The 16,033-nt window shown below is 37.3% G+C and overlaps 2 protein-coding genes across 5 annotated transcripts; one reads left to right on the top strand and one right to left on the bottom strand.

The window, feature by feature from the left end:
* Window positions 1–3,871: 3,871 nt before the first annotated feature.
* LOC148578572 (protein FAR1-RELATED SEQUENCE 5-like) lies at window positions 3,872–7,594 on the bottom strand. Its single transcript, XM_088503102.1, has 9 exons — window positions 7,397–7,594; window positions 7,210–7,281; window positions 6,493–6,552; window positions 6,345–6,397; window positions 5,661–6,305; window positions 5,384–5,565; window positions 4,626–5,040; window positions 4,079–4,472; window positions 3,872–3,985 (listed from the first exon to the last, which is right to left on the bottom strand). Exons 1-9 carry the CDS (start codon window positions 7,592–7,594, stop codon window positions 3,872–3,874), a joined length of 2,133 nt encoding a protein of 710 aa, XP_088359228.1.
* A 639-nt stretch (window positions 7,595–8,233) lies between these two features.
* LOC107637029 (C2 and GRAM domain-containing protein At1g03370-like) lies at window positions 8,234–14,687 on the top strand. 4 transcript variants are annotated; one of them, XM_088501906.1, is made up of 10 exons: window positions 8,235–8,462; window positions 9,184–9,445; window positions 9,708–10,946; window positions 11,902–12,084; window positions 12,222–12,505; window positions 12,617–12,733; window positions 12,806–13,068; window positions 13,462–13,603; window positions 13,731–14,000; window positions 14,091–14,450. In XM_088501906.1, the coding sequence occupies exons 1-10, from the start codon at window positions 8,352–8,354 to the stop codon at window positions 14,295–14,297; spliced, it is 3,078 nt and encodes a 1,025-aa protein (XP_088358032.1). In that variant the 5' UTR covers window positions 8,235–8,351; the 3' UTR covers window positions 14,298–14,450. The 4 variants fall into 4 exon arrangements, with proteins under 4 accessions (XP_088358033.1, XP_088358032.1, XP_088358031.1 ...); XM_088501905.1 differs by having other exon boundaries at window positions 8,236–8,450; window positions 13,462–13,630; window positions 14,091–14,687; XM_088501904.1 differs by having other exon boundaries at window positions 8,236–8,462; window positions 13,462–13,630; window positions 14,091–14,687.
* Window positions 14,688–16,033: the final 1,346 nt, after the last annotated feature.

Genomic DNA, 16,033 nt, shown 5'->3' with positions numbered 1-16,033 from the left:
GCTGGTTAATTAATTCCTTCCAATATGCTAACCCAATACTAGGATTGTACATTATTGATTTCTAAATACCATTGACGTGTCCATACTAGGGTTGCATCGGAGATAGGAAGAGAGGGATCAAGGAATCAACCTCCACTAAACAAAGCCAACGGAGGGCAGCGAAGAAAAGAGAGGCGCACAAGGTAATGTCTTTTGTAGATTTTTAGTTTATTACATTGTGTTTATAATAATGGTAGTTATAAACATGATGATGTAATCTGTCATCTCGAGAGATATGTTACATAAACTTTTGTTTGCATACCATCATGGGGTCTGTATTATGTGTGTCAATTACTTACGTAGCTTGTTCACATAGCAGGAGGCCCGTACAGGCACGCGCAAAAAGTTGCCGATCCTCAGGGGCAGATCCCGCGACAACAGCACAGCAGCTCATGAAGGCCCAAGTTACAACGAGAGACATGTTGAACCTTCAGAATCCGACGAAGACGATGATGTGCCCATTGCTCAACGAAGGCGCCGACCTGTTGTTCCTTCAGACTCCGACGATGACGATAATGTACCTATTGCTCAAAGAAGACGCCGACTCTTCCAGGATGACTTGAACCCAAATGGTGAGAACGTAAATGAGCAAGACAATGTTTTTCCTGCACAAAATCCGGATCCAATTATACCCTCTTCAGCAGTTGTGGAAGTTCTTGATTACGATTTTGACAGGCAAGTTCTATACAGGTCAACTTATTTGGTCCCCTCACTTATCTCTTTCTATTTCAACGTATTAACTAATCGCATTAAACCATAGTAGGTAAAATTATGTAGTTGTAATGAAATTAAACTAGAAACACGTCTTCAATTAGTTGTAACATATTACACATAAATGACATTGATTATTTCCACTGACAACCTGTTGTCTGGATCAAAATTGCATGCCTTAATTTTACTATGATTTCGATGGTTTCTACATGTGTTTTGTAATTATAGTTGGATTCATTGCAGAGAATTCGACGTGAACTTCGTGCAGTGTCAAGAAGTTGAGGAATTATTGGAAAAGTTTGAACAAGGTGGGAACACAAGTCCAATTAACGTGGAACCCCTTCAAGTGGTCGTGGCTAACAAGTCACGCTATCACACTCCGAGTCCCGGAAGGCCTAGCTTTTCCCTTGGCTTGACACAGCTAGAGAATTCACCGGCCACACCCCCCCTCATAACAGTCCATCCGAACCTTAAGGGTGTGAAGTTAGGCGAGAAGAAGGAGGAAATGGTCCGGCGCTGGATTTTGAACTCCCGCCTTGACAAACACACACCATTGGCAACCTATGAAGGTAGGTCGTATCTTAAGCTGTCAAGGTTGGATTTGTGGACTCTGAAAGCACGCGATTAGGTCAGTGGCAATGTAAGTTATTAAAAATCATGCTGTATTTTCAGTTAATTTGTTTCTTGTACGCTGGATTTCATGTGTAATTACCTTTTCTACGCAGATTATTCAATGGATGTGCAACACGTTTAACGATGCACCGGCGGCGCGCTTCAAATGTGATTTCTATTGGGTGTCTCCAGGAATATTGGTATGAAGATTGTAATTTTTACGAATTCTCCTAATAGCTATAGCATCACTTGATACTTCTTTGGCAACAGGAAACGGTGATAACACAGCATAAGTTGGATGCATTCCAGAACGGGCCAGTTCTGGTGTATGATGGATTTGGTCCGAATTTCGGAGACGACAACAGATTTTTTGACAGAGTGGAAGCATCAAAAAGAAATTGGGTTAGACATTATTCTTTTTTTTAACACATGGTTACCCTTTTTAGGATAATAACTTATTTCTCCGGTTCACTTATTCTTCTTAAACTGATGGAAATTAGGAGAATTTTTAAAGGTTCTCTAATTTGTATTCTGCATGCACCTATTCATGCGTACATCCTATATGTGAAAGTTATATTGCTAAGTCATTTAACCAATAATGGTAAAGATTGAACCAACCTATAAAGTTTATGATATGTTTGTCCTGCATCTTACTCCATGGATTAAATATTTGCATGAGTTGTTATTTGTGCTTTCTTCTTGCAGTGGTTTATTCCAATGTGTTGGAAAGGACACTGGTGGCTGTATGCTTTTAATGTGGCGGAAAAACGGGTGTTGGTGCTTGATAGTCTGAAATGTAAGGAACCCACTGATGAAAGGAGGAAACTAGATGCATACGTGGTAAGTTAGGACCCCAAGTATGTGACTTTTTCGAATTCATCGATAAATAACTTCAACAGTTAACACAGTATTGTTGATTTTTTTATAGGGTCGATTACTTGAAGACATGTCCAAGGTGGCTATCCCAACTTACGAGCATACTTTGAATGGCCCAACTATTGCATATGCGTCAGTCCCCGTGCAACCCAATGGGTAAGTATTAGTAATCGCCGCACGTAGCAAGTTCATGCTTTAGCAATTGCTTTGACATTAATATCACACTGATTGTACCCTCGTTATTTACATAGCTGGGATTGTGGCATCTTTGTAATTAAATTCATGGAGTTATGGACTGAAGATTGTAGACTACATGAATATGATGATGTAAGTTATTCTATCTCTCATTTACAGATTTTTAATTCCAGTTAATGTGTCTTGCAAAATTCAATCACTATCCTCATCATGTAAATACCCACAGGATATGCTTCTAGCTTTGAGAGGTCAGTTAATGTTGGACATTGTGATGGGAGCGCACAATGAGAGAATAGGACAGGTGCGAACCTTGTTGGAGGAAAATGAGAAATCTGCTCGCCGGAACCCTGGAAGACACAAGAAAAAGGAGGTCCAATCACCATTCACGGCACCAAGTACAAGGACATTGATGAAATGGGTCGGGGAACAACCTATGAAAAAAAAAACGAAAACGGAGAGCTCAATAGTTGAACATAGTCTTAAGAACATAGAAACCTTTATTAACTTATTTTGATTTTTGGCTTAGGTGTACATTGTCTTTTGCTGTTAGACTCTTGATATAAGATATATGATGTACATGGTTGGTTCTCTAAGTACTCTGAAAATAACCATTCAGTTAACAACAGGGTTGATTATCCACTTTCCTATTTAAATGAACATCCAGGTGAAATTAGCTCGGCAGAGAAATGCTATTCCCCAAAAGTAACTATTCAGTTAAGAGTAGGGTTGAACATCCGCTTTCCTATTGAAATGAACATCCAGGTGAAAAAAGCTCAGCGTAGAAATCCTAGTTCTCAAAATTATCCATTCAGTTAACAGTAAGGTTGAACATCCGCGTTCCTATAAAAATGAACACCCAGGGCAAAATTTTGGCATAACATTACACACAATAAGCCACGCAAATCTTATATTACCATCTGCATATAAGAAGTAACCATCCGCTGTCTTACAGGTTCGAACATCCAGATTATGAATAACACTAAGATAAAAACCAAAATTCACCTAAATAATATAGAATAACCATCCGGTGATACTAAGAATTATAAACATCTGACATCCCATTGAATTGAACATTCAATGGAAAATGCCTGAAACTGATCTCACACATGCACGTTACCTATTCCAAAACAAGTATACACGGAAAGCCTTGAATAAACATGTGATTTCTGTATTGATTCTTAGATCGAAGTTAACACACTAATTAGAAGTCATAAAGAATGCAACATGTTAAATTGGTTTATTTGCAACAAATGTGACTTGTATATTGCAGTAAATCATGAATAGATTCTTGGAACAACTTCATTCAACCCCGTAACATCAATATTCATAACATAATACTACCCACCTCATCTATTACCCATGGTACATGAATGCCATCCGGAATAATATGTACATGAAGATGACAAATAAACACAAGCACACCCATGTCCCCCATATTCTAACTTTTGTCAAACGAGCTTAGCAAAGACATGAAGCTCCCCACTTGTTCGGGCACAGTCCGGGCAATAGGATCACCAGTGTTTGTATCCTGATAAGTATTTGACCGAACCACCTGCTAAACGACCCAAAAATAACAATATTGAACTAATAGCATAGTATAATATCAAAATTAATAGTTCAAGTCATATTGACACAAGGATTGTACCCGGGAAGCATTCTTGTTTTTCCTCTGCCTAGATTTGTTGAAGGACTTCTCAAGGGTTGATCCGAGCCTCTTACTCTTTGGCCGGCCCTTTGTAGTGACCAACGGTGGTGCTTGGATGTCAACAACACCGAGAACATTCGAATGTTGTGAGCCAATGCTGGTGTGGTTCTCCGCCACGCTCGCGGACCTCTTCTTAGCACGGTGTTCGCTCAGCTTGGCCCTTGTTTCTTCTAAAGCAGCATGCAGCAATGCTGTTTCATCGTCATCATTTACGAACTCTTGCGCAATGTTGTAAAAGTGTGCACATAGTCCCTTGAATGCATCATGACTCACATCTGACCGACTGACGTCGTGACTGCTCTTGATATAAGTATGCTTGCGCTTTATATTCTTGCTTCAACGAGGGAGAACATAGCAGCTAGGTACTTTATACACTTTAAACGAGTGAAAAACTTCAAGACAGTGACAGCACAACACACTTGAACTCTCAAAAAGATTGCACTCACAACGAACCTCTTGTGTGGAGCGGTCAAAGTGGACAACATACGAATCACAGATCATAGTATCATGTACTAATTTTTTCTCTTCCACCTTCATGCATACCACTAGCCAGTCTTCAGTAACTACAGATGCTCTACAATCAGCCTTTTTCACAAACTCAACTTGAACATCCCTAAACATGCTAGTAGTGTACTCCTGCTGAAATTGTTTCTCCATAGGCGAGCTCGTTGCACAAGGTATTACCCCCCTGGAGTCTACTGCATCATCTTCCAATTTCCTCTGCTCCTTGGATCCAAGCACATTGTCGTATTCGTGAACAAATTGGACCAAGCTAGTCTTGCTGTGTAAGATTCCACCATAGAATGCGTGCATGCTCTCACTCCTTTGCGTACTCCTCATGGCAGCCCAAAATTCACCCTTGAAGAATATAGGCACCCACATGCGTCGGTCATCATAAAGATCTACAAATAACACACAGTTTCTATATCAAAAACCTTTCACTGAACTGATTGTTACAAAACAAATAAAGCAAGCTACCGTATTATTATGAATTGGAAAGCATAACGTAATTGAAAAACTACAAACCTGACAGCCATGTGTTGTCATGTAAATTGTACTCCTCCATAAATTCAAACCATTTTCTCTCAAATGACTCCTCCGTCCGAGAGTTAAAAACAATGTTCCTGAGGTCGGTATACAACTCTACGTACCGACGATAACCTCCAAGCTTCTAAGGAAACTTCTTCATGATGTGCCATATGCACCAACGGTGACATGTATTGGGTAATGCATTTCTAATCGCACCAAACATGGATCTGCATTGATCAATAATGATGCACTGTGGAGCTGTTCCTATGCACGTCAACCATTGGGTAAAAACCCACTCATAACTCGGAATTTCCTCGTTTCCCAACAGCGCACATCCAAGGAGGGTTGACTTACCATGGTGGTTGACACTGACGAACGACGCAAACGGTAACCCATGCCTACACACATAACCATATGCCATTATGAATTCTCAGGCACAACCACGTGGGAAAAAATTACCAAAACCAATAAAACCAACTACAACACCTGTTACCTGTTTGTACTATAAGTGCTATCAAGTGACACAACGTCTCCGTAGTATTCATAGGAAGCCCTGCACCTTGCATCAACCCAAACTGCACTCCTAAATCTACACTCATCGTCCAATTGCACTGCGTAGAAGAAGTTCGGATTGATGTCTTTCATTCTCATGAAATAGTTCATCATCTCCCTAACATCCGTATTTGCGTTGCTTGTTCGGAGTCTTGCTGTAATATAGTTTCTTAAATCCTTTTCTGAGAATCCCAAATTCGACGGGCCCCCAGCTTCATTGGCCAAAGATAGGAAGGTCTTGTTTGGTCGAATCACAGCCTCATCATTATTCTGAATCACGTACTTCGCATGCATGCTCAGCTGCCTATACTCACGGTAGTGCACTGCCTTCTTCGCCGAACATGGGTGCGTGTGCCTCAACTCAACCTTGAAAAAAATCCACTCTTGCTTCTCCTTATCAAATTTCACATATATTCTTGCCTTGCACCCAGCGGCTGAAATCGGGTTTTTGCGCGTTGGTGCTTTGACACGAGACCCGCGGATGCGATCCCGATTACAGTGGATAGCCTGGTTAACGGGTTCCTTCGTGATCTTGTCAAATGTTGTCGTCCTTATCTTAGTTGCAAATCCAACTTTCTTGGCGTAGCTAACATAAAAATCATGAGCTAGTTACAACTTCGCAAACCGCATCCCGACGCTTGGTATTTCATCTTCCTCCAGGGTACCGTGATCAGGCAACTACGTATCAAATAAAAAATAACAGAAACAAAGCCATTAATTATGACATAAAAAACGCAAATCCTGACTACACAAATTTAAACTAAAATCCAAACCTCGTCCCAAATATCCATTTCATCACTACCAACATCAGTAACATCCAACATTTGCGTGGCCTGCACTTTCAACATAAACACACAAATTACAATAATAAAAAAAAGGAACAATTTTTATTCAACATCATCTACATAAAACCTCACTTACTAGCACAAAAAAATTCAAACTAAATTTATAAATCAATTCATCCACCCAACCAGTAAAGGCTTTACACCAAAGGCATCTAAATGCTACTCATGCTAATTGAATCAATTAATTCATTTGAAATATTATACAATTATTGTGACTACTACCTAGTCTATTTCACGTTAACACTGCATAGCATACAGTTGAACATGCATCAGGTATAAATCCTATACACAGTTCCTTCCTCGGTTTCTCAGCCACTGGTGCATATTTTTACTTTAAAGCGATGATTTCTTTATGCATACATTGAGCATCATGGATAACTATATCTTCTAATACTAACGTGCAGGAAGCAAATACCATAAAAGCATCAATATATTACTCCTGCATTCCTCTTTTTCATTATCAAAATATATTCTCCATATCTATTATACCATTGACTACAACTCTAGTTCAATTAATACCTCTTGCACTAGCATTGCCTACATGCCCCTGTATTTTATTTATGAGAGAGAGTATAGATTATTTTAATGAGTTTTCATATAAGCTTCTTCAACATATAAATATTTTCTTCCAGAACCACATTTCACATACATATAACCATAGAATGATATGTCAAAAACTTCGTAAACTTCGTTGACTAACTCATGTTGTTCATGCATCTGAATACCAATTAACAACATACACTTAAACAAGCCACTTGCATTGATTCTAAACTGCCCAGTCAAATAAAAATGACAATCCATTAAAAAGCGTTTCGTACGTAACGATGCTTACCTTAGTCATTTGCACATGATCGATGACGAGAGGTTCAACTAAATTTTCATTTGAATTGGATGAAATCTCATTTCCGCCGGGAGATGGAACACAATCTACCGGTTCAGCCACAACGCACTCCATTAATGAATTCCGGCGGGGTGACGGGGCTGGAAGAGCAACCACACTTGAAACCCCTTCTATTTGCGACGTCGACATCAAGTACAAGAACCACAAGCTCTCTCTTGCTGTACACGGTGGATGTCCGCGTGGTTATCGTTTCAACACAGATCGAACAACAAGCGTGTTGCTGTTGCTGGAAGAGGGCCTTTGCAGCCTATGACGGTGGTGATAGTCGAATCCGACGGCGGTAAGTGACGGGTGGGAGAGTAGTTTTCGTTGAGACCTGGAGATGACGGAGACGAAACGGTATTGATAAACTGCCGTCTACGTTGTGCTTCTATAACTGCTCCTATTCCTAATTTTTTTTAAAATTTAAATTTGAATTAATTCAAAATTAATTAATTATCCATTATTTTAATTTTAATTCAAAATTAACTCCATTATATGCATTATACATCAAGCACATTGGCTCCCTAGACTTTCTCAATTTAAAAAGGAAACAAAATCTTTCCTATAAAGATATTTATATATTTGCGCGTTGATAAAAAAAAAATTTCGAGGAGTTACACTTATTTAATAGTGATTTACTATGAGTTACTTTGAAATTGAAATTTGAAAGAAAATTTTTTTGAAGGTATAAATCCAGTCCAAAAATGAAAATGTCTCTTTTACACTCGGCATCAATTTCATAACCTTGAGAGTTGAGACCAATCTAATATAAGAATCTTTGGATTATTGTGTAGAGTAGAGGTATCCAGTATCGACCTTTAACTTATGTGGCATAAGATTTCTTAATTAAGTACCTTGCACTGGCTACGTTGGAAAAGTAAATTTTGGAATATGAGCATACCATATGAAATTGATGATTGCAATGTCGATATTCCAACACCATTCGCGCGATGGCCTCCTCCACCACTACAACAAAAAAGAAAAAAAAAAAAACGGAGACAAAGTTAATGCCGAAGTCCGAATCTCCCTCTCTTTCCAATTTCGATATTTAAATTATCCACTAAGTCTTTTTTCTTGTTCTTTTTTTGTTTTTTGGTTCTTCCCAATTCAATTGATTTGGGGCATTTTAGGGTTTGTTTATCGTGTTATCCACTCTTCAATTCTCTTACTTTTTTTCATAATTATCTTTTATTTTGATGCTGATGACCCAATTTTTATGCGGTTTTGTCCAATTCTTATTTCCAACCACCGGTGATCAATTTCTGACAAAAAAGAAACAATTTTTGAATGAACTTTTTCTTAGGCTTTATGACAAAGATTATTTTTTAAACATGCTTCTGTCTGATTTCTGGTTAGATTTTTCTTGTTTTGATCATTTTAAAGCTGCATTGATCAATTTGATTCTGATTTTCTGCTTCCAATTGGTCTTTCCTTTTTTTGCCATCATTTGTTTTCTCTCCTTGTCTAATGATAAATTCCTCATTTCGCATGCATTACATTACCCTTTTGGAAGATCTTTCTGGGGTGCCCTCTGATAATTAAAAAGTTGGCATTTTTGTCCCAGAATTCCGATTTTAATAATAATAACAAATAACTGTAATGTAATATTAATAAGAAGAAGAACTACCTAAAAATATATATATAACATAATGAAGCTTGTGGTTCGGGTAACTGAGGCAAAAAACTTGCAACTTCCGGATCCTAATGGGGCAACTGGTCTTTACGTTCGGTTACAGTTGGGGAAGCAGAAGTTCAAGACGAAGGTGATCAAGAAGTCTTTGGAACCAAGGTGGGATGAAGAGTTCAATTTTTGTGTTGATGACCTTAAAGAGAAGCTGGTCATCTCTGTCATGGATGAAGATAAGTTCTTCAATGATGACGTGGTTGGGAAGATTAAGGTGCCAGTTTCATCTGTTTTTGAAGAACCATCTAAATCTCTTGGCCATGTTTGGCACTCTCTCAAACCCAAAAGCGTGAAATCCAAAAAGAAGGAATGTGGTATGTTGTACTTGCTGTACTAAATGAACTCACCTTATCTAAACTTTTTTTTTTGGTTATATTTCTGTTGTTATCTTGGTTTCATGCCAACCTATGCCACTGATCAAAATAATAGTGTAAATTGCACCCTAGCCAATTTTAGAATTTTGATTTTACATCTCAAAAGGGTCATTTGGCATTCGTATGATCTTGTCCAATTGGAAAATAATGTGCTTACTATGTATGAGTAATGCATTGTTGCTTTTGAACATTTTCCTGACAGGTGACATTCTTGTGAGCATATACTTTTGCCAAAATAATCCATCTGATGGTAACGGCGATCAAATAGCACTACGAAGGAAACTTTCTGATGCAACGACTGAATCGTTTTCATCTTCTTTTCGACGCTCAAACTCATCTTCGCCAGTTAGGGAAGAAACTATAGTGTCTAAGGATGAGAAAATTGCTCCACAAAAAACATTTGCAGGCCGACTTGCCCAAATTTTCAGTAGTAAAGTTTCCGAGCTGCCTGTACAATCTTCTTTGAATAAAAGCATTGACTTGGACCTATCTGAAACTAGCAAAGCTGAAGAAGGTGAAATCAAGACTGAGGATCAGACGACCTCTAATGAAACTTTTGAAGAATGTATGAAGAAAATTCAATCGGCTGATCAAGGAAGTGAAGTTCCTAGCAATTTATCAGGAGGGGTGCTTATAGATCAATTGTATAACATTGCACCAGAAGACTTGAATGCATTACTATTTGCACCCGATTCCAATTTTGCAAAGTCATTTGCAGATTCACAGGGCACTACAGAACTGCAAATAGGACCTTGGAAGTTAGAGGATGATGGGGAGAGATTAAAAAGATCACTTTCTTACCTCAAAGCTGCCACTAAGTTACTTAAGGCTGTCAAAGGCTATGAGGATCAAACATATTTAAAAGCTGATGGGAAGAGGTTTGCTGTTTTCGCCTGTGTCAGCACCCCAGATGTTATGTATGGGAGCACCTTTAAGGTTGAAATACTCTATGTGATCACACCAGGGCCAGAGTTGCAATCAGGAGAACTGTGTTCCCGGTTGGAGATATCATGGCGATTGAATTTTGTACAGAGCACCATGATGAAAGGAATGATAGAAAACGGTGCTCGTCAAGGTATGAAGGAAAGCTTTGGTAATTATGCTGCCATGTTATCTCAGATTGTTAATCCTGTTGATTCAAAGGACCTTGGTTCTGCTAAGGAACAAGATTTGGCATCGATACAGCCGGAGCCGCAGTCAGATTGGAAGCTGGCAGTGCAGTATTTTGCTAACTTCACAGTTGTCTCAACACTCTTAATGGGGTTGTACATCACTGTCCATATAATTCTGGCTGAATCTAGTACAATTCAAGGGCTTGAGTTTTTTGGGCTTGACTTGCCAGATTCAATTGGCGAATTTGTTGTTTCTGCTGCTTTAGCCCTTCAAGCTGAACGAGTGCTGGGTTTGATCTCACGCTTCATGCAGGCCAGAACACAAATGGGTAATCTCATACTTGCATTTGTTTGTTATATGATCTCTAATCTTCTCACTGAGAAAGAGCTACCAAAGTATCTAAACAATTATGCTTGAAAAATAGAAAATTGCTCATTCCAAAACTCCCTGCTTGCCTTGCAAAAAACAACTTGTCTTGAATCCAGAAAAACGTCGCACGACCTTTACAACTAAAGCCTGATCTGGCTTACATGCCCAAATAAATTACTGTGTTAATCCTACCATCTAGAAGGCTGCGTTTCGTTGAGATTCGGACAAGACAAGATATTGAGAACAGGACACAAAGGACAAAGACACAAAAATTAGTGTTTTTGTATTTTATTTGGTAATAAACTGAATATAAAATAGAACAAACAATAAAAAAGTCCGATTTACCTTCATTTTTTCCTTCACACAAAATTTACAATAAAAAATAGAATAATAAAAAATTTGATAGTAATAATAAAAGGAGAAATAAAAAAATAAGTTGTGTCTCTGTCCAGCGTCTCAGGACACAATGTCTCTGTCTATGTCTCACTTGCTAAATACGATTTTGTGTCTTTGTGTTCATGTCTCAGTGTCCTGTCCTTGTCAGCCCAACAGACTAATGAAAGCCTAACTTTTCATGGAATAATTGCCTTCACAAAAGAAATTCTATCATAGGATTTATTTGTATCCATAGGTTTAAGGACCAGGGTGTTGAGTGAATATTTGTGTGGATAAAGTACTATGAGCTTGATGAATGCTATAGTTGTCTAGAACAGAAATTTAATTCAGTTAATACTAGTTTGGAATCATCAATTTCAGCTTTCTGCTATCTCTTGACCTGTTGTTCTTCTCTAATGGGGTGAACATGAGCTCATTTGCCTCTTGTCTTACTTGCTTGGAGCTCATTTTCTGACTTTGGCGTCTATATATCTTTGCTTATATACTTTTTTCTTTTTCCTTAATCCCCAAATATTAAGGTAGTGATCATGGAATTAAAGCATCGGGAGATGGATGGTTGCTAACTGTGGCCTTAATTGAAGGAAGCAATTTAGCTACTGTTAATTCTAGTCGGAAATGTGATCCATATGTGGTGTTTACTTGCAACAACAAAACAAGAACCAGCTCAATCAAGTTCAAGAAATCTGATCCTTTATGGAATGGTGAATATTGTTACTTATCATTTGGCTGTGCTTCTTATAACTGAAATTTGGACCTCCGGTACACGGTCTAGTTTTGCATGTGATCTGAATTGATGCATAATAAAGAATTCTGTCAATAGCATTGTCTATTTATGCAGAAATATTTGAATTCGATGCTATGGATGATCCTCCTTCCGTTTTGGAGGTGGACGTTTATGATTTTGATGGACCATTTGATGAAGCCATATCTCTTGGACATACTGAAATCAATTTCCTGAAAACAAACATCTCAGATCTTGCAGACATATGGGTTCCTCTTGATGGAAAGCTGGCTCTGGCATGCCAATCTAAGCTGCACTTAAGAATTTACTTGGACAACACTAGAGGTGGAAATGTTGTAAAACACTATATAAGTAAAATGGAGAAAGAGGTGGGCAAAAAGGTACACATCTTCCTGTGTTGCTAGGTATCTGATTGCTTTTAGCTTGTGTTGTTCTTATGCTTTGTCTTCCTTTGCTGGCTTATTTTCTTTCCCTATTTGTAAACTTGTTAGATTACTATGCGGTCTCCTCAAACAAATTCAGCATTTCAGAAGCTCTTCAAGCTTCCACCTGAGGAATTTCTTATTAATGACTTCACTTGTCACCTAAAAAGAAAAATGCCCCTTCAGGTATGGTTGGCCTGTCATGTGATACATGCTTCTATTAGTAACATTTAATCAAGGGATGTGGTTTCCCTACAGGGCCGTCTATTCCTTTCGGCAAGAATAATTGGATTTAATGCAAATTTGTTTGGAAACAAGACGAAATTCTTTTTTCTTTGGGAGGACATTGAAGACATCCAGGTCATTCCTCCTACGTTCGCATCGATGGGCAGTCCCTCAATTTCCATAACTCTTCGGCCGGGCAAAGGTTTGGATGCTAGGCATGGTGCAAAAATGCAAGATGAACAAGGCAGACTGAAGTTTCATTTCCAATCCTTTGTGTCTTTCAATGTTGCAAACAGGTAGATGGTAGACATGTTATGTCATTTTACTAACTTTTACCTACATAAAAGCACTGTATACTTTTCTACTATGTCTTCAATATGATCATTGAGGTTGTTTTGAGGGTGTATTATATCTTGGGGGTTTCATTGAAGGCAATTTATGATTGCAACTCCTCTGGATTATGCATATCTAATAATTAGCTTCTATTGTTGACCTTTAGTTAAACAACAACTAAGCCTTGTCTTCCAACCTCTCATTATCAGAAATGGATCCTTTTAGTTTTTTCTCTCAATTAATGTTGTCAAGTGTGATCTCTTACATGTTTTTGCTGTATATAATTCTTTACTAAAATCAAATTGACTAATTACAACATATCATTTTACTGAAACTACTCTGGAGCTGCTATATAGGACTATAATGGCCCTCTGGAAGGCAAGAGCCTTGACTCCTGAACAGAAGGTCCAGTTAGTTGAAGAAGACTCTGAAACAAAAAACTATAATGGTGAAGAGAATGGCTCATACATTGGCCTTGAAGATGTTATCTTGTCTGAGGTTTATACTTGTACCGTCCCTGTTCCTGTAATCTCTCTATATCTTTGTCCCTCTCATTTTGTTGTGCAAATTTTACCAATTTAACGTCTGTGATTTGCTTATAGTTCTTTTTCCATAACTAATGCAGGCCAGTTTCTTTATGGAGCTATTCAAGGGGGGCAAGTTGGATCGCATGTTCATGGAAAAATCTGGTTGTGTTGAATATTCTTATACTCCTTGGGTATCTGAGATAGATAGCATCAGTGAGAGGTCAGTATATTACAAATTCGAGAAGCGAATTTCGAAATATAAAGTTGAAGTGACAAGTACACAGCAAAGATCTCTTCTGAATGGAAATGTTTGGCTATTGGAGGAGGTTATGAACTTCCATGGAGTTCCTCTTGCAGATTATTTCAATGTGAGTATGCCAAATTTAGCTGTTATACTTTTTTTTGTTTCCTTATATTCCTACAGCATTGATTATTGGTGCCTTCTAAATAATCCACAGCTGCACCTTCGCTATCAAATCGATGATTTACCACACAATGCAAAAGCATGTAAAGTGCAGGTAATGTTTGGAATTGAATGGCTGAAAAGTACAAAACATCAGAAAAGGATCTTGAAGAACATCACAAAACATCTACAAGAACGGTTAAAGCTGACCTTCAATCTAGTTGAGAAGGAGTATTTGGTAAAACCGCCAAGCAGTGAATGAATGAGTCTTACTATATCTGACCTTTGAACAAGTAGGGAAGCTAGCTGATATTATTGCAGCATACAAATATGTGATGCATTGGATTAAGATCCATGCTTGGGTGTGATTAGCACACTTCACTAATTTTCTGTGGAATAATCAAACCTGCTAGTGTACATGGTGTAGAAAGCTGGTGAACTTAGATTAGAACTTGGTGCATGGTGCATACATATTACTCTTTTGCTATTAATAGCAGCAATGATGCTGGATTATTCTTTTTGCTGATTAGCTTCCAACATTTACTCTTTCAGACAAATTTGAGGAAGAGGAAAATGCTCTAATTGCTACTTCAAAACTCCAAATGTATATGTTGTTATGTGTTGTAACTGTTAATTGTAGACATGTTATTTACAAGGGTCTTAGCGTGTATATATGTATGTATGTATCTCTAGTATCATACTGTATGTATGTTGTCTTTGATTCCGAAATGTTTACTCAGTAATTATTAATGATAAAAGTATCTGATAGGAATGATTCATGATTGTTGTAAAGTAATTTTGTTCATGTATGAGGACCCACATTTCCTTATATATTGAACATTTTAGAGACATTCATAATTTCTAATGACCCAGATTCATCCATAAAGAAGCTCAAAGCCGGCTCAACATTCAACGGCAAATTTAGACTGCGTTTAGAAGAGAGACTGAGACTGAGATTGCGACTGAGAGTGGGAGACAGAGACTAAGACTAAATTAAGTTTTTGTATTATGTTTTATTGGACTGAATTATGTCTCAATATTATATTTATTTTAAGATAAATATGAAAATTGAATGATAGATTTGGAATTTGAAAAGTTAAATGTAGGTATTTTTGAAAGAAATATTACTAAAATTTCAGTTTCTAGCTTTAAAAATTTCTGTTTGAGTCACGAAAAAATTAATAATAAGATGAAATTTATGGAAAATTATTATTATAATATTATTTGGTCTCTGCAAAGAAGAAAATACTCCGATCCATGGAGTTATTGTGTGCGAGGGAAACCAGACACCACAAATGACACAATACTATAATAATATTAACGGGAGTTATATGATATTGCATGCATGCTTCTCAGATCTTATTGTGTTGTTCATTATATTGAAAATAATGCATATTAACTTTATTTGTTGACCGATCATTGATCATCATATTTATATATACAACTTATTATTAGCTTCTTTATTTTCAGAATATTTAACTTTAGTACAGTTATATATATATAGTTGTGGAAACATTATGGAGTAGATTCTCAATATGATTAAATCTAAATATTATTGCATATGAGTAGAGTAAAGTATGACTTCTAAGGCACACCTCCAGAGACCAGAATAATACAAAAGCTATAATATAATCATCAATTCATTTCCCACATTCTTAGCTTCTCTCTAAGAATTAGGCGCCTTTTTATTTGGAAAAGGAGAAAAAAAATTAAGGAATTATACGTACATTCTTTTTGTTGCAGTATCACAAATTTGTCATCAACTTTTTTTTTTTTTCAAAAAAAAAAAAGACTAGAAAAGAATTGATATTGTTTTAAGAAAAGACCTGAAACTGAAATAAAATAGATCTAGACGTGAGGTCTAGACTTTTTTATTCGAAGGTTCTGATTTATTCATCAAAGTGATGAAATTGTTTGACCTCCTCAAATAATTGATAGTAAAATATCTATAAAGGATTCTGATATTTAAATTAAGGAGCACTCTACTGTACATATTAG

The sequence above is a fragment of the Arachis ipaensis genome, chromosome B1, assembly GCF_059453495.1.
Source record: "Arachis ipaensis isolate K30076 ecotype BB chromosome B1, ASM5945349v1, whole genome shotgun sequence".
Taxonomy (NCBI): Eukaryota; Viridiplantae; Streptophyta; class Magnoliopsida; order Fabales; family Fabaceae; genus Arachis; species Arachis ipaensis.
Note: the sequence above shows the minus strand (reverse complement) of the source record. Positions and strands in the feature narration are given on the sequence as shown.